The following is an 18,198-nucleotide window of genomic DNA, read 5'->3' on the forward strand; positions in this document are numbered from 1 at the left end:
TGCCTTTGGCTCAAGTCATGATATTGGGGTCCTGGGATCGAGTCCCACATCGGGGTCCCCACAGGGAGCCTGCTTCTCCCTCTGCCTGTGTCTGTGCCTCTCTCTGTGCCTCTCATGAAAAGAAAAAAAAAAAAAAGTCTTAAAAAAAAAAAAAACACCCAAAAACCTATTGTTGGCCAGACTACTAACTCAACCCCGCAAGTACATGATCCTGACACCTGTAAGCCTCTTTTTTTACTTTTTATTTATAAGCCTCTTGTGTGACTCTGATACGAAGTGCTGCTGTTAGGAACAGAGGATATAGAGCCGTTGTTTCTCAAATGGTAAGGTACATTCAGATCACCCAGAGATCTTGTTAAAATGCAGATTCAGGGGCACCTGGCTGGCTCAGTGGGTAGAACACATGACTCAACATCACTGTCCTGAGTTCAAGCCTATTAAAAATAATTTTTATTTTTTTATTTTTTTAATTTATTATTATTATTTTTTTAATTAGTTTATTTTTTTAATTTTTATTTATTTATGATAGGCACACAGTGAGAGAGAGAGAGGCAGAGACACAGGCAGAGGGAGAAGCAGGCTCCATGCACCGGGAGCCTGACGTGGGATTTGATCCTGGGTCTCCAGGATCGCGCCCTGGGCCAAAGGCAGGCGCTAAACCGCTGCGCCACCCAGGGATCCCTATTATTATTTTTTTTTAATGCAGATTCAGAGACGCCTGGGTGGCTCAGTGGTTGAACGTCTGCCTTTGGCTCAGGTCATGATCCTGGGGTCCTAGGATCGACTCCTGCATCAGGTTCCCCGCAGGGAGCCTGCTTCTCCGTCTGCCTGTGTCTCTGCCCCTTTCTGTCTCTCATGAATAAATAAATAAAAGTCTTAAAAAACAAAAACAGATTCAGGAGGTTTGGGGGCAGGGTCCAAGAATCTAACTTGGACTTCTAACACACCTCTAACACACTCCCAGGTGGCAATGACGCTTGTGCACAGGTTACATTTTAAATAACAAGGATATGGAGATGATCACAGGAGAGAAGACAAGTAACAAGCAAGAGGGGACTAAAATACCCACAAAACCTACAAAGACCTCGCACATAAAGTAGCCTCTTCAGCTTTTGTAAATGACACCATGTAGAGCACTAAGCAGAGCTGGGCACATGACATACTCTTGTCGGGAATGGGGTAGGTAACTATTACTGTCCATCACTGTCACCACCTCCATGACCACAAAGCAGAGGTATGTAGATGCACCCCCCTCCCTACTGCCTCTCCACTTGGCTCTGCCACCTGACTGTGCCTCTGTTCACTGTCTGGACTATAAAGATCTCTTCCTTCCGGGTAAAGGCCCTTCCTGACAGGTGGCACCAACTCTACACTACAGATTTCCTTGCTCATGTGCTCCATGTCACCAGCTCTGGACCACCACCTTCATCCACCACACACGGGCAGAGAGACAGCCACCCCAACCCCAGGCTTCTTACAAACCCTGCCTGGGACACAACTCCTCCCTCCCTGGCTTTACTTCTCCACTGAAACGACTTAAGATTTCATTTAGCTTCCTATCTTTCATAATCTCTTTCTAAAAACCCAGGATCAGGGGCACCTGGGTGGCTCAGTGGTTGAGCATCTGCCTTTGGCTCAGGGTGTGATCCTGGGGTCCTGGGATCCAGTCCCATGTTGGTTTCTCAGCAGGAAGCCAGCTTCTCCCTCTGCCTGTGTCTCTGCCCCTCTCTCTATGCCTCTCATGAATAAATAAATAAAATCTTAAAAAAAATAAAAACACAAAAACCCAGGATCACATGCTCCTGAGAAGTCTGGGGCCCAAAGGAAACTGCTGCATCCTTGCCCCAGGGCAATGGTCTGCAATCCTGGCTGCCTACCAGACTCACCTGGGATCCTCCATGCACCCCCCTTTCCCCCATTTAATTGTTTGAGGTGGGGCCTGGCAATATGTGGCCAAAGGTCAAAAACCATTGCTCTTGGGGAAAAGCCATGTTATTTCTGACCAAGAACTCAGCAGAAACAAGCTCCTCTCCAGAGTGAAAGCATCAGACCCCGTGGGGAAGAAGGAGAGAAGTGAGTTTCTACCCTAAAGTCCTGTCCTTCTGTGATGGTTCCCATGATGACCTTACAGGAGTTCTGGAAGCAGGGGGAGGCCAGTTCTAAAGATGTAACCATACAGGGTTTGTTAACCCCAACCCTGGAACGCCGGACCACTTCTCCGGGCCTTCCAACAGAGCTTGGTGCAGAACAGCAATCAACTGCATGGCCTGTGAATCACTCAGGGGCACAGCAGGAGCAAGAATCCTGCCCCATTCCCCTACCTTCATGAGCCATGGATGACACATCTTACTAGGACACACTTTTCCAAAGTGCCAGTGGGGGGAAAAAAAAAAAACACCTAATGTCCCCACACAGATGAGTACCTGGCTTCAGGAGTTTAAAAGACAGCTAAGATAGCAGAAAGCAACTCAAGGATGCAAAGGAGATTTGCTGATTTTGTCTGTACTCTCCCCAAACATTCACCCCTCAAGATGAGATGCAGCTCAACACACCTGATTTCCTAAATCTTGAAAATTAAAAAACACTAAGTTGAAAGAAAATGATAGTCAAACACTATAAATGAGCTGGATCTATTTTACTAGTTGAGTTAGACCATTCAGGAAACAAATCTGTAATCTCTGCAAACACATCTTCACCCACCACATAATCCCTGTAAATGAAAAGGCCCTACCTGATGAGATCCGGTTCTGCACCCTCGTTCTTAAAAGATGCCACAAGCAGTCTCTCTCGAGTTACGAGTTCATCCAGGAGGTTCTGTCTTCGGTCTCCTTCAAGCTGTGTGCTGCAGGCAGCTAGTTAAGGTCCCAACAGTGGCTGGATTACCTCAGTTTACCTATTCTGTTATGCAGTGAGCTCTCCCAGCCAGCTATGACCCAGTACAGACACTAAGCAATATTGGCCAGAAGAGATCTCAGCTGTTCTGCTTCTGCTCCTGCTCTGACCTTCAACATCACAGATCTTCCAACTCAATGACCTTGACAGACTCAACCACTGAGAAATACAGGAGGTAGAAATTATCTTCCTCCCAGCGACCAACACTGAAATGATTATTCCTATCAGCAGAGCCATCTGACTCAGGGAGTCCTCAGGTTTTAAGTTCTAGGAGGCAGTGTTCAAGGGTGTTCTCCTAGACAGGAGTACCCTAAGATACTCTGTAAAAAAAGGAAAGAGGTTTTCTATGCTGCCTTCTTTCTTCCTATTAACACACTGGGAATAGATCCTGCAAAGTGCTACTCTGTGCGACACATTTGATCTAAAAGCAGCTCCCATCAGCTCAATATTTAAATACACGGCATGATATTTAAAGACAATTACAAAAAAAGAATCGGATTTCAATGTGTTATTCTAGTAAGCAGTGAAACCAGGAGTCTGAAGCCGAAAGTCTTGTTTTGACCACTATTTATGACCTTGAACCACCTTTTTCGATCTGTTTCCTCAGATGCAATACCAGATAATAGATTATTTCTAACACCTTTTCCAGCACAATTCATGAGTTATGGCAAAGAAATAAATCTGGGCTAAATCCAGTTTTTTTTTTATACTAGCTTCCTTGAAGCAAGCTAAGCAAGTTCTTCTAGGCTTAGGGAATGTGTGTGCGTGCTTGCATGTTTAAAAACAAAATAAAATGTTCAGGGAGAAAATTTCTGCCATGAAAGAACAAGGGGATAGGAGCCTGGGTGAATCTGTTGGTTGAGTGTCTGCCTTCAGCTCAGGTCATGATCCCAGGGTCCTGGGATTGAGCCTTGAATCAGGCTCCATGCTCAGCGAGGAGTCTGCTTCTCCTGTTTCTCCCTCTGCCTTTCCCTTGCTTGTTCTCTCTCAAATAAAAAAATAAAATCTTAAAAAAAAAAAGTGGAGAAAGCTAACCAACACTTCTGAAAGAACATCTCTGACACAAGACACAAGAGAGTAAGTACAGAAATAAGCCACCTCAGCACAGTGGATTTTATCTGGCTTTGAGTTTTTATTAGATGGCTTTTGTTTTATTGGACATGAAACTCTGGTAACGTAGTCACCCGGGGCACAGTCCTAGTTCTGGTAACGGTAAGATGTTAGTGAGACTCCTATTTTTTTTATTTATTTATTTATTTATTTATTTATTTATTTATTTATTTATTTGGCTCCTACTTTAAATTCAGAGACACTTCTCTATTTAAGAGATGGCATGAAACACTGTATGTAGGCCCAAAAATATTTCCAAGAAATTGGCAAAATCAAGTAGGAGCATCACCATTTCCTGGAGGAGGCAGGGGACCATGGCCTGGGGATCTATAATTTCTGGTGCTAATTGTGAATAGAAAGAGCTAGCTTGCAAGTAAAATAATAATAATTTTTAAAAATCCATTAAAAAAGTTCTCCAGGGATCCCTGGGTGGTGCAGCAGTTTGGCGCCTGCCTTTGGCCCAGGGCGCGATCCTGGAGACCCGGGATCAAATCCCACGTCGGGCTCCCGGTGCATGGAGCCTGCTTCTGCCTATGTCTCTGCCTCTCTCTCTCTCTCTCTGTGACTATCATAAATAAATAAAAATTTAAAAAAAAAAAAAGTTCTCCAGTAACAGACAGTAGTTAATAAAATCACAAATCCCCAAACCAATGTAGTTTAGCAGGGTCAGTGGCTTCAGATATTAAAATAAGTCAATAGATTGTCTCAACATTCCAGAATGCCATGCTCTTCCCAAAGCCCTCTTGGTAACCATAAACTAGCCACTGCAGCTAAGAAACAGCGGGCTGGGTGCGTGGGTGGCTCAGTTAGTTGAGTGTCAGGCTCTTGGGTTTCACTCAGGTCATGATCTCAGGGTCGTGAGATTGAGCCCTGTGTTGGCCTCTGCCCTCACAAAGAGTTTGCTCAAGATTCTCTCTCTCCCTCTGCCCCTTCCTTTCTCTCTCTCAAATAAATTTGAAAATCATAAAAAAAAAGAAAGAAAGGAAGGAACAAAGAAAGAGGGGGCTGAAGTACTTCATCTGGACAAAAAAAAGTCCAAATATTTGCCTTTTGATGGATGCCATAGAAAGGATAGGTATCAATGTGTTTCCATTAGTGGCAAATTGTCAACAGAGCAGAAGGTTTTTCTTCTACCTAAGAGAAGGTCATGGGTCGGGAGGTTGGGGGGAATAGAAGCTCTCAGAAGCTATGACATGAATTATACAGGACAAAATGGGAATTTTACTTTGTGGAAAGTATTAGTTATATCACAATACTAACTTGCCTAGTCCTGTGTTCTGCATTCCACCAACTCTGGCAACCTGTGGTTTTCAGTGTCCAGCCACCCAAGCAAACATAAGCTGAACTACAATCCATTCTTACAATTAAGCATAGATTTCACTGGCTCAGAGATTTAAAGGTTAAAAAAATAAAATCACAAAAGTATCATCAGGGAAGACAAAGGGTAACTTTTTATAATTCTTGGGATAAGAGAAATCTTTCCCATCAAATTGAAAATGTATAGACCACGAAGGAAAAGACCAATGTGACTATATAGAACTTTTTAAGTATCAGCAAAATGAATATATACATGACAAATTAATAGTGACAAATGAAAAGAAAGAGGCAAAAACATTACAGAGCACAGAAAAAAGAACCCCTAATAATAATGGAAAAACATTCAGTTTTTACATTAGTAAAAGAAATGCAAACAGAAACATACTATCCCCTTCATGTATCAGATTAGGAAGTGTGACCAGGAAGTTCTGGAAAGGGTAGAGGAAGCAGGCACTCTGTGACAAAAACAAGCTCAGCCAATTGCCAGACTGCCTTCTAAATGGCAAAATTTAGAAAGCACAATCTTACAACAGGTCCTTGTCCTGCAGATACATCACACATCTACACCAAGGCTTAGGAACAGACATGTTCACTACAGCCAAATAGCAAAAACATCCTGATGTCCACCAAATAAGAATTAGCACAACTCCACAGTGGAAATGTTTTGCAGCCTAAAAGAAAAAAAAAAGGAGAAAAAAGAGTGGCAACACTCTTAATGGACCGGCGATAATAATTAACATACCCGAGCACTTACTAAGTACTTGACGTGGATTATCTGATAGGATATCATTTCTAAAACATAGTGTTAAAATGAAATAAAAGAAAAAGCAGCCAAGAGCTAAACAGTGAATGGTGTGCTCCCACTGCATTTAAAAAACACTCAGCTGGACACACGTATGTTTGTATGTATACACAGAACATTTCTGGAAGGATACGAAACAACTGCCACTAAGGAGGGAGCATTGGGGATTTGGGGTGTGAGGGACCCTTACTTTTCAGGTGTTTTGTATGGTGTGCCTATCATAATGCTAATTAATAAAATCACAAGTTTCAAAACCAAATGGATGGTGTGACCCCTTTATGTAGTCAAAATGAAATTTATATCTACATGCACACCTAGTTACGCAAGCCTAGGAAAGCCTGGGATGACAGGTGCCCACCATCCACACTGTGAACCCTGAAAGAGGTGGAGATGGTGGGGATGAAGTAGAGAGAGAGGCGAGGCGCTGGCCAAAACCAATCATAAGCATATAGGTAGAAGGTGCTTTTATAATAGCAACAGGGAAAGACAGGTGCTCAAATTTAACAGACGCCAGTTACAGGATTAAAGGCTCCTGAGGATAGACTTTATTAAATAACATCAGTTTCAAGAGCGGTAAAGCTTGGTGATTGTGTTTTGTAGGTTAGAGCTGAAGAACAGAATCACAGTTACTGCTACATGAATCCTTAGTGTTCCCCAGAGCCAGGTAGGGTTCCCCTGGTTCTCGCCACCAGGAGCATGGCCCAGTGTGGCTGTCACCTGGCTGATTACTGACAACATCAGGCTGGAGCCCAGCTCTGTCTGCTTCAAGTCAGGGCTTTCCCACCAAGACGAGCTGGCATTGACCCCCAAACCTTCAGGGGGCTTCTGCACCCTGGGGCTCCCAGGACTATCCACTTGGCCTCTGCACAGCATCCTGTTAAAATCAACATCAGAACCAGTAATACCAACACAGAATTTTCCCAGAGACGCCCTGCTAATCTGGGAAAACTGGAAAATTAACCAATTAGGAACGCCCTCCTCCTTGTTTGATTTGTATTTTAATCTACTGGGAGGATGTGGTATAGGAGATGGGGGGAGAGGAGCAAAAGGAGAAATCACAGATTAACAGCCCTTCTGCCCAGCACACTCATCATTTGAGGAGTTGTTCCTAACAAGAGATCGTAGAATCATCTAAGCAAGGATCCTACTACGTGTATGTGGACTGATGGCTGGCTTTACATATAAAGCCAAGTGATAGGGATGTAAGGTTGTACATGAAATGGGATGCTGATTTCATATTACCAGTAACTTGCTACCAGTGCGCTTCAGGCCAGCTTCCCTGCTCAAACTTGACAAGCCCTGGGAATCTATGAGGAAGTGGAAGGAAGATACTGCTGGTCCCACAGGATGCCCCACTCCCCATTCCAGCTCCTGGATTTTCTCTTTAGTTGGTAGAAGGCTTAAGAATTTTGGCAAGCCTTGCTTGTGAATTAATCACGCTGTAGAAGGAAGAAGTTTGCAGATACACTGATTTCTTTTTTGGTGCCCTAAGAGCTGTGACAAGACAGTTTAAAGGGGCACCTGGGTGGCTCAGTGGTTAAACATCTGCCTTCAGCTGCCTTCAAAATCCCAGGGTCCCGGGATTGAGTCCTACATTGGGCTCCCTGCAGGGAGCCTGCTTCTCCCTCTGTCTGTGTCTCTGCCTCTCTGTCTCTCTCATGAATAAATAAAATCTTAAAAAAAAAAAAAATAGATAGTTGAGGGTCCTAGAGGCTAAACTTTGCTAGCTCACAAGCATCTCATCCTTTTTTTTTTTTTTAAGTTAACAAACTCTTCTGAATATTTATTATATACCAGGCCAAGCCTTTACCTTCCTCAGAGCACTGATCTCATTTTGCAAGCCCTATTTTAATACATTATCTATGTGCCTTGCTATAATCTCTTTACACGATGAGCAACTCCAGAAGGACTATCTGTAAATTCTCCCTGTTAGCTGGAATCTTTACAATAGGGACAAAATAATAAGTAGCAGGTCAGGTATACTTTTATTATCCCTCTTTCCGGATGGGAAAAAAAAAACCCCACCAAGGCACAAAGAGGTTAGGTAATTTGTCCAAGGTTAGTAAATGTTGAAAGCAACCTAGTATTCAACACCTGCCAGTAGGAGAGGCTAGTCCTGTGAGATGCTTTAAATTGACTTCCTCCAGCTTTTAAAACAACCTTGCAATGTAACTTTTTTTTCTAATTCCTACTCAAGATAATGAAATGAAGGTCCAGAAAGGCTAAATTGCTTGAGAAGTGGCAGAGCTAGTCCTCAATCTCAGGTCTGTCTGCTTCCAAAGTCAGTGCTGTTCCCACCATACCAATGGACTTCGTGGAAGCAGAAATACTTCCCAACAAATTGGGGCTGGTGGGAGACTTACATCAAGTTACTAATTATACATTGTGCCAGGTATGGATATTCAGAAAACAAAACAAAACAAAACAAGAAACCACAGCAGGCAGGAGCGCCTGGGTGGCTCAGTTGGCTATGCATCTGCCTTCAGCTCAGGTCATGATCTCAGGGTCCTGGGATGGAGCCCCACATTGGGCTCCCTGCTTATTGGGGAGTCTGCTTCTCCTTCTCCCTCTTTGATCTCTCTGGCTCTCTCTCTAAAATAAAAATTAAAAAAAAGAAAAAAAAAAACAAAACCACAGCAAGCAAAACTACCATCTACTTTTACTACCGTGGTAACAAAGAAAGATCTTAGCATGGAAAGCTAGAAAGAATGTAGCAAGACTATAAATCAAAAAATCCCTACCGACATCAACAGTCTTGTCCCTACTTCCTCACCATACGAAGTCCCAATGAAAACTGTCATGTATAAGTACCATGCTTGAGAACCCATTTGAGCTTCACTGGAGCCACGAGGGGCTCTCTCTAAAGTCTATTTGGTTAGCCCCCCAACATCTGCATTTGTTTGGTTTGTTACCGAATGCAGATGGCTGCATCTGCCTATCCACCTGTCTACCTATCTTTTCTCCCCCTGCAAAAGAGAAAGGGGAAGAAAAGTTATTTATAGTTTTAAAGATCATTTCTATGGGACATCTCCCAAGACACCAAAGTATCTTTTTATATTGAACCCCTTTGTAAAGAGATTTTTAAAAAATCTCCTTAAAGTAGTAAAGGTGCTGCCTTTGAGAACCCAACAAAAAGATGAGCTTCACATAAGGCCAATTCAAGAATAATTTTACTACTACCTGACATTGCACATGCAGCCTCCCATGGCCCACAACTTTGCTCAACCAGCGAAGCAATTAACAACTGCTGTCACCAAGAAACATGGTGAATAGAAATTAATGTTTTTCAGCAATTTTAAACTCTGGCTGCAGGACTTTGGTTTATGAATTGCTAACTAACCAATTCAAAAGCACAGAACTTTCATTTTAACTTCACATTTATTCTTGCCAGGAGAAAATACTTTTCCAAGAAAGAGCAATAACATCTTATGCCTTCACTCCATGAGTTTAATTGTTTGGGAGGCATTTTCCTAGGACTTATCTTTCTGGCAATCCCTAGTGTTCTTTGGAAAACTGCACAAATACATAAATTTACTGAGTAAAGTGCCGTAAACTCTCAACTACCCAACACAGTAAGGAAATGTGGTATTCAAATATTCACATTAAAAAAGTCACCCAACATTAGTTATGCCTTAAAAAAAAAAAAAAAGGATTAAACAGTCACTCTGTTGGCGATTTACGGACAAAAATTTTTCTAAGAATTACAACATCATAAAGCATACCTAATAAACCACAGTGAACAGTGTTTAATCTTTCTGATGATTAAGGAGGGTCTTGAGGATTTGCATTATAAACAGGATTTGTCTTGGCACTAGAGTAACATGCCAATTATTAGGGAATTCTAGTTGAAGACATGCCAGGTGACAGATGACTGTATTATTTCTACTAAAGTAAGATTCAGCTTTTAAACAACTGGCTTCGGGGCCAGACAGCCCTGACTCTGCGTCCAAGCTCTACCATTTCCCAGCTGTGGAGTCTGGGGCAAGTTACTCCAGCCCTCGGATTCCTCTCTGTATAAAATACTCCTCTGCTGGGATGCTGGATTCTTTTTCCAGCTCCATCTGTGACTTGGGGTGCAAAGGTTGACCTGGCCTCAATACCTTTTTTTGTAAAGAAAATAAGGAACCATCAACGCAAATAGCTCTCTGATACAGAGAGGATAAATACAAGAGAGGATAAATCCGGAGGATAACTGCCATAGAATTATGTAAAATAGTTGGGTAGGAGAAGGTCAAGGGAATTAAAAAGAGGCTTCATAATGGAGAAACTACCTCCTTTCCATTCCATCAAAAGAAATGGTCTCCCTGAAAACGCAGAGGTATTGAGCGCCCCCTTGGGGCGGGTGACCAGAAATTCCATCCTTAGCATGGGTTGCACTTCCAGTAGAAAGACCCAATTGTTTGAAAAAAAGACTTAAGAGTTTAAAGAATGCTGTTATCGTCCAGCTGAGTTTCTGCTTTATCCTACAAAATTCTACATTATCCACAGTAATGTCCTTAAATATTTTCATAATGTGTTTAATAACTCTGTTCAATACTTTTAAATATTTTTATATATTTTTCGTGCTTCATTCAGCAAATTCTGAGATGACCACAAAACCAAAGTCTGTGAGATTTCAAAAGATGGTCAGGCTGAAAGCATTCAGAACAAAGTCAATTATTACTGCCACATGCTCCTCTGTAACTAATAACGAGCAGAAGTTACCAATAGAAAAAAGTAAGAGTTCTTAATTTGTTTCCTTTTTACCCTCTAGTTTAACACATAAATATTATAAGATGAATAATCATGTTACCTTAATGGAAGGTTAGCAAATACACAGTTGTTAATATTACATCCTGAAAGGACTATTTAGTTACCTTCCTTACATATGTGCTTTAGGTAACAAGAAAATGAGTGTGTCTATCTGGACCTCAAGTGCAGTTGGGCCAATTGGAAACCACTTGAGGTCTACATAGTAGGACTTGCTGATCTTGATAAGTTAAAACCCTTTTTATAATAATGTGCATGGGGCACCAGCATGGCTCACCTGGTTAAGCAAGCCTTCGGCTCAGGTCAAGTCCCAGGGTCCTGGTATCAAGTCTCACATTGGGCTCTCTGTTCAGCAGGGGAGTCTGCTCCCTCTCTTTCTGTCCCTGTCACCACCACCACCATCTCCTTCCCACCCCCTCCACCCTTCGCTTGTGCTTCCACTTTTTCTCCCTCTCTTTCAAATAATAAATAAACCTTTAAAAATATATATACACACACGTATATATCTAATATATGTGTAGTATAAATTATACCAGATGGAGATATCAGAATATTCCAGTTGTGTTAAAAATAAAGCCCCCATTGTTTGTTGAAATTAAACTTTTACTTGAAACCTTAGCATGTGAGTAACTGGATATTTGGAAAATCATGCAATTAATCTAAATGAACCTCCCTGGTAGCATAAAGGGGTTACACTCGTAAGAAAATAATTGTTAAAACATTTTCAATTATTGTGTCTATATTCTTACATTTTCCCATGTAAAAACCATTTCCTGAGACACTCGAATCTGGCTTTTGGGTATGAACTGATCATTTGAAGAAATGATGAGGGGGGAAGCAGTTTGAGGCCATTTTTCAAACCAATATAAACTCGGCTTTACAGAACTGGTTTTTTCCTAAATGGATCAAATTATGAACTTCTAAAAAAAATTTCAATACTTAATAGCATTGGTAGGCAGTTGAGATGGTGGCACAACTTGCTTTAAGCAAGTGCTCCCTGCCTACCCCATACCCCCAAACTCTCAAACCTGGGGCAGTATCTGTGCTTCTCAAAGAATAGGAAGGCAAAGGAGTCCCATCTCAATAATCTACATAAATAGAGGGGGGGAAAATCCCAAAGATATATGACTTCTACTGGCATTGGCCTCTCAGAAAAGAAAATGGATCACTCAAAACTCTGGACACTCTAGCATTATCACAGCTCAGGATAACTATGATTGTCTCCTGCAGGAGCTGTGGCTCACCATCTTCAGGAGACTAGACAGGTGGGCATACAAACCTTGATGCAAACACACCACTGGCAGAAAGCACTCACTTCCTACACCATAAAGGTCATGCCCAAATAACACTCAAATAAATTAATGCCTTCAGTGTGTCTTGCTCCGCCAGCATATTCACTGTAAAACATGTAACAGACACTTAAAATAGAAATCAAGAGGATAGGCAATATTTTGGAAACCAGGTCTTCCTCAAGCTGTGGAAAAATCTGGGTGGCCCAGATTCCTTCCTTTCTTAAAATAAGACTGCTTTTCCTCCCACTCTAGAAAAGAGGTGGAAATGTTTACATGGATACATCTGATGTGTTGACACAGCATTTAGCAATAAGTCCTTCAAAAGGGCGATCTTTTCCTTCAGATTCTGCAACAAAGTTCTGATTGTCACGGTAAGCTGGAAAGAAAAGAACACATCCTAAGTATGCTGGTCCAGAGGTGCGGGATCTCCTACAAATATGTAAACATAACTGTGGTTCCTGCAAGGGCAAGCTGGCAGAGATGCGTAACCTCCCAACGATACCCTTGGGGTTGTAAGGTATCTAAATTTTTGTCCAGCCACCCACCTGATGCTCGTACCCACTCTCCAATGTGACCAGTCACAGCTGCAGGTCACAGGTGTGACCAGTTCACACCTCCATAGATAGTGATTGGAAACTGCCACTTGGTCCTTGCAGTCTGAATTCTGTGCTCTAAGCATCTACCCTTGGATCCTCTTTGTCCACCTTGGAGTCACACGGGAAATTGGGTTCCCTAGCCTTCATTCCCCAGCAAAAATCCCACAGTTCCCTCAACTTTGCTTCAAATGACAAGATGGCAAGTCCCACTGTCATCCTGGCCAGTCTTCCCTAAATATGCTGGTATGCTTAAAACCCATTTAAACATTTTATAGCCGTGTGTTCTTCTTATGCAATGTTAACCACACGTGACTATTTTTTCCAACAGCATGTGGATTTTCTCAATCATTCTGCAGACCCAGAGGAAATTTTGGTTTGTGAGTGCTACTCTCAAGTATGGAGGAGGGTGGGCAGAGGGGCTCTCAGATATTAAGAAATATGAAAAATAAAGCTACCCATGTAAATTAAATATAGTCAGCCATGGGTGAAATCAGAGATAATGTTTAAAAAAACAAGACTGTTACAGATTTCATTTGCTACCTTGTTCAAAGCAATTACAAAGCTGCAGTAGAAGTGGGGGCTCCCTCCCTAGATTAGTGGTCCCACTAAGGAAAAAAAAACAGCAGGACACCAGAGGTTGGCCCAGGGCTGCACACATCAAGCAACCCTCAAAGGTATCAGCAGCCAAGAAAAGTCTAACCTTAACTATTCTAATACCTCTGGGAACCACGGAAAAACCACCCACAATGTTTATGAGGAAATACCAAGGAAAGCAGATCTCCTCTCATTCAAGAAGTAAAGAGTAAAACAAACAAACAAAAAAAGCACAACACACGCATGCACATGCACGCACACACACAGATACACATCAAACCTAAAAGGTCTATGAAATTAAAGCTCAAAAGCATTCAAGAGATGAAAGAGAATGTAGCCATTAAAAAGTATGATTGAAATCTCAACTTGTTAACACAGTAAGAGAGCCATCATAATTTATTTAAAAAGAAATCAAGTCATAAAATGAAATATCACCCGCACTGAGAAAAATCAATCTAGGAATGAAATACTTGAAAATGCCAAGGGCAGTTATCTCTGAGTAGTGGGATTTTAAAAATATTTTATAAGAAAATGATTACTTTTATAATCAGGAAAAGTGTTCCATTATCATAATTTAACAGAAACCTTCCAAAGCACAGAAAAAGATGGAAAGCCAACTTCATATTTTAAGCTAACACAACCCTGGTACCAGGCACTAACAGAGATATTGGGGGGAAAAAGAAACCACATGCCAATCTCCCATGGGGATTATAAAACATAAAAGTCTTTTAAAAATATTAGCAAAGCAAATTCAGAATTATGTTAAGATGACAATATATATACTATCACCAAGCAGAATTTATCCTAGTAATTTACGAACAGTTTGATGTTAGAAAATCTAATAATAAAGCTGACAGTGTTAACGATTAATGCAGCATAGGGGGAATTAATTAAAAACAAAACAGAAACCAAGAAAGCTGCTTTAACTACAATATGATTCAACTTTGGTCTAGAAGTTCTAACCAACGCAGTTAAGACAAGTGAAAGACAAGAGCCGGAAAGGAGAGGAAATCATCATTATTTGCAAATGGAGTAATCTATTTTTTGGGAACGTTAAATGAAGCCCCTGACAGATTACTAGAAACAGGAAAAGAAGTCAGTACGTTATCAACCACATAATGGAAAAAAAAAAATCAAAGGAGTTTCTAAATTTAGGTAATAGGTAGGGAGAATTTTTTTTTAGTTATTATTTTTAAACATCATTAACAATGTCGGGAAAATCTAAAAAATATCTAGCACAGTGCCTGGCACACAGGGAATGTGCAGTAAATAACTAATGAAGGAATGAGTAGAAGGAAACATTTAATACTGTAAAAACGTAAATGTCCCCTAATTTAACCTATAAATAAGCCACACATCTATTCAAAGTCTCATCTGGAGTTCTTTTATTGGAAAACAGGTGGTAATTGAGGCACAGCACAAAAGTGAAGCTATGAAGCTATGCAAAATTATTCAAGAACATGGATAAAGGGAAATAGAAAGACAAGGAATATATATGATAATGGGGGATTTAAACAATCAGATACTAAGTCTTTATAAAAACTACAAGAGTATAATGCTGGGAGTTGGCGAAAGCTTCATTAGTGCAACAGAACAGAAGGTCCAGCAAGAGTGCAGCTGCGTAAAAAGTCGGTGAATGAAATACAGTATATTTCATAGCCTGGGCAGTAAGGTAAGGAATAATTTAGCAAAGAGGGGGGAAAAAGTAAAATTAAATGCCCACAACACACTGAAATAAAACTTCAAATATTTTAAAGATACATGTTTAAAAATAAAGGAAAAACTGAAGGAAAGATTGAAGAAAATTTAGATGATTAGATAAAATATTTCACATAATCTCTGGGTATGAGAGATCTTTGTCAGAATTGTCTCCCCTCTTTCTAGAAGAAAAGACCACAAATAAAAATACTGAAAATATCAAACAGTGTTTAAAAACAATTACATATCAAAAGAAAATGTCATTTATAAAATCAAAAGCCAATTTAAGAGAAAATGTATTGGTACCAAATATGCCAGATCAAGCTTTAATATAGCCAACATACATACAAAGAACACTGAGATTAAGAAATAACAGGTTAGGTTACGGACATACACTGGCAATTCACAAAGGAAGAAATACAAGTATCCAATAAATATATGAAAATATGTTTGGTGGCATAAGTAATTTTAAAAATGCACAATAAACTATTGTATACTTTCACCTAAGGATTTGAATGAAATGAAAATGATTTTTAAAAGATAATCAGAATTGGTACAGAATTGTATGTTCAAGAAGCTTAAAATTTCATACAACCTAAATCCAGAAAGTCTACACTGAGAAACTTATTCTCACAGGGGCAGTAATTTAACCACACTGAAAACTCATAATTAGAAATAATCTAGCTATCTAAGAAAATGATACCAGTTAAATGAATCAGAGATGTAAACATGAAAAGTGAACCATACATTTATTAGAAGAAAACAGGAATACGTTCCCTTACATCCTAGAAATGGCAAAAGTTATGAGTAAAAATACAGAAGCAATTAAAGATCGTTCACCAACTGTTTAAAAAAACCAAAACTTTCACATGGCAGATGATACCATAATCAAAGCCAAACCACAAATGATAAAGAAAATAAATTACAGTATGTCACCAAAAACTAATCTCCACATTATATAAGGAATTCTTTTAAAGACTAAAAAGACCAACAATCCAATAAAAAAATGGGCAAGAGATAAGAACTTCTCAGAAAAATATATATAAATAACGCTTAAGCATGTGAAAACATACTTCCCGATTCATGTATGAAAAATGCAAATGTGAAGCTACGCTGAGGCACCATGTCTCACTTAGCTGACTGGCAACGACTAAGAAGATGACAACACCCTCTGTTGGTCAGCCTGTGAAGAAACAGAAATTCGTGCACTGCTGATCAGGGTGCCAAAGGCAAGCACCTCCGTGGAGGGGCATTTGGCTACGGGTGAAAATAATCACATACATTCTGGTTCTGAGAATTCACCCTTAAAAGACATCTCCACAAATATAAGGGGGGGAGGAAGCATAAAGGGATTTATTGCAGCATTATTCATAACAGCACAATAGTAGAAACCATCCAAATGCCCATCCTTAGATGGGTTAAATGGGACAACAGCATATCTGTGTGATAGAGTACTATATAGCCCTAAAGAACAGCAAAGATCTCAGTGAATTAATATGGAGGGTTCACTACAATGTAGTATTAAATAAAAAGAGCAAGATACCAAAGGGTATCTTTTATGTAAAAGGAAGAGAAATGAGAACACACACAAATACACAGATGCTTATTTCTGCAAAAAAAAAAAAAAAAACAAAAACAAAAACACACAGGAAGAATAAACGAGAAATTCATGAAAATGATTGCATATAAGGAGTACTAACTATTAATATAATAAACCCACAATTATATGACCAATTAATCTAAAAAAGCAGGAAAGGGTATTCAGTGGGAAAAAGAAAGTCTTTCAACAAATGGTGTTAGAAAACTGGACAGCCATGCACATAAGAATGAAATTGGACCATTCTCTTACACCGTACACAAAAATAAACTGAAAGTGGATTAAAGACTTATTTTTTTAATAGGTCTTTTTTTTAATTTTATTTATTTATGATAGTCACACAGAGAGAGAGAGAGAGGTAGAGACATAGGCAGAGGGAGAAGCAGGCTCCATGCAGGGAGCCCGACGTGGGATTCGATCCTGGGTCTCCAGAATCGCGCCCTGGGCCAAAGGCAGGCGCTAAACCGCTGTGCCACCCAGGGATCCCAGATTAAAGACTTAAATGTGAGACCTAAAATCATAAAAATCCTACAAGAGAGCAGGAAATATTGGCCCAAGCAACTTCTTTCTAAATATATTTCCTGAGGCAAGGTGAATAAATAAAAAATAAACTACTGGGACTTCATCAAAACAAAAAGCTTCAGCACGGCAAAGGAAACAACCAACAACGCAAAAAGGCAATCTACTGAATGGGAGAAGACATTTGCAAATGACATATCTGATAAACTCTTAATATGCAAAATATCTAAAGAACTGATTCAACTCAACACCCCAAAACCAAGTAATCCAATTTAAAACCGGGCAGAAGACAGGAACAGACATTTCTCCAAAGAAGACATCCACATGGCCAACAGACACGTGAAAAGATGCTCGACATTACTCAGCATCAGGGAAATACAAATCAAAACCACAACGAGATGTCACCTCACACCTGTCAGAATGTATAAAATCAACAACACAAGAAACAAGTGTCGGCGAGGATGTGGAGAAAGGGGAACCCTCTTGCACATTGGTCGGAATGCAAACAGGTGTAGCCACTGTGGAAAACAGTGAGGCAGGTCCTCAGTAAGTTAAAAATAGAGCTACTCTACAATCTAGTAATCAAACTACTGGGTATTTACCCAAAGAATAAAAGAATACTAATTCAAGGGGATACATGTACCCTTATGTTTACTGCGGCATTATCTACAATAGCCAAGATATGGAAGCAGCCCCAGTGTCCATCACTTGATGAGTGGATGAAAAAGTGTGTGTGTGTATACATATATAAGAATATATGTATACACACACACAACAGAATACACATACACAATGGAATATTATTCAGCCATAAAAAGAATTAAATCTTGCTATGTGCAGCAACATAAATGGAGCTAAAGAGTTTAATGCTAAGTAAGATAAGTCAGAGAAAGACAAATACCACATGATTTTACTCTTATGTGGAATTAAGAAATAAACCAACAAAGGGAAAACAAAGAAACAAAGGGGAAAACAGAGAGAGAGACAAACCAAGAAATAGACTCTTAACCATAGAGCATAAACTGGTGGTTA

The 18,198-nt window shown here is 40.1% G+C and overlaps 1 protein-coding gene across 7 annotated transcripts in view; it reads right to left on the reverse strand.

The window, feature by feature from the left end:
- Positions 1-18,198, reverse strand: part of STX8 (syntaxin 8) — a 261,363-nt gene that overhangs the window by 236,927 nt on the left and 6,238 nt on the right. For 4 of the 7 annotated variants that reach the window (XM_038536861.1, XM_038536863.1, XM_038536864.1 and 1 more), the window contains exons 3-4: positions 12,444-12,538; positions 2,732-2,842 (exon numbers count right to left, since the gene is read on the reverse strand). The exons of 2 other annotated variants lie outside the window; for them this stretch is intronic. In XM_038536861.1, coding sequence (XP_038392789.1) covers positions 2,732-2,842; positions 12,444-12,538 — 206 coding nt within the window. Of the gene's footprint in view, positions 1-2,731; positions 2,843-12,435; positions 12,539-18,198 lie in introns of all 7 variants that reach the window. One more of the 7 variants, XM_038536867.1, reaches the window with a different exon arrangement.

Source organism: Canis lupus, chromosome 5 (assembly GCF_011100685.1).
Source record: "Canis lupus familiaris isolate Mischka breed German Shepherd chromosome 5, alternate assembly UU_Cfam_GSD_1.0, whole genome shotgun sequence".
NCBI classification, from domain to species: Eukaryota; Metazoa; Chordata; class Mammalia; order Carnivora; family Canidae; genus Canis; species Canis lupus.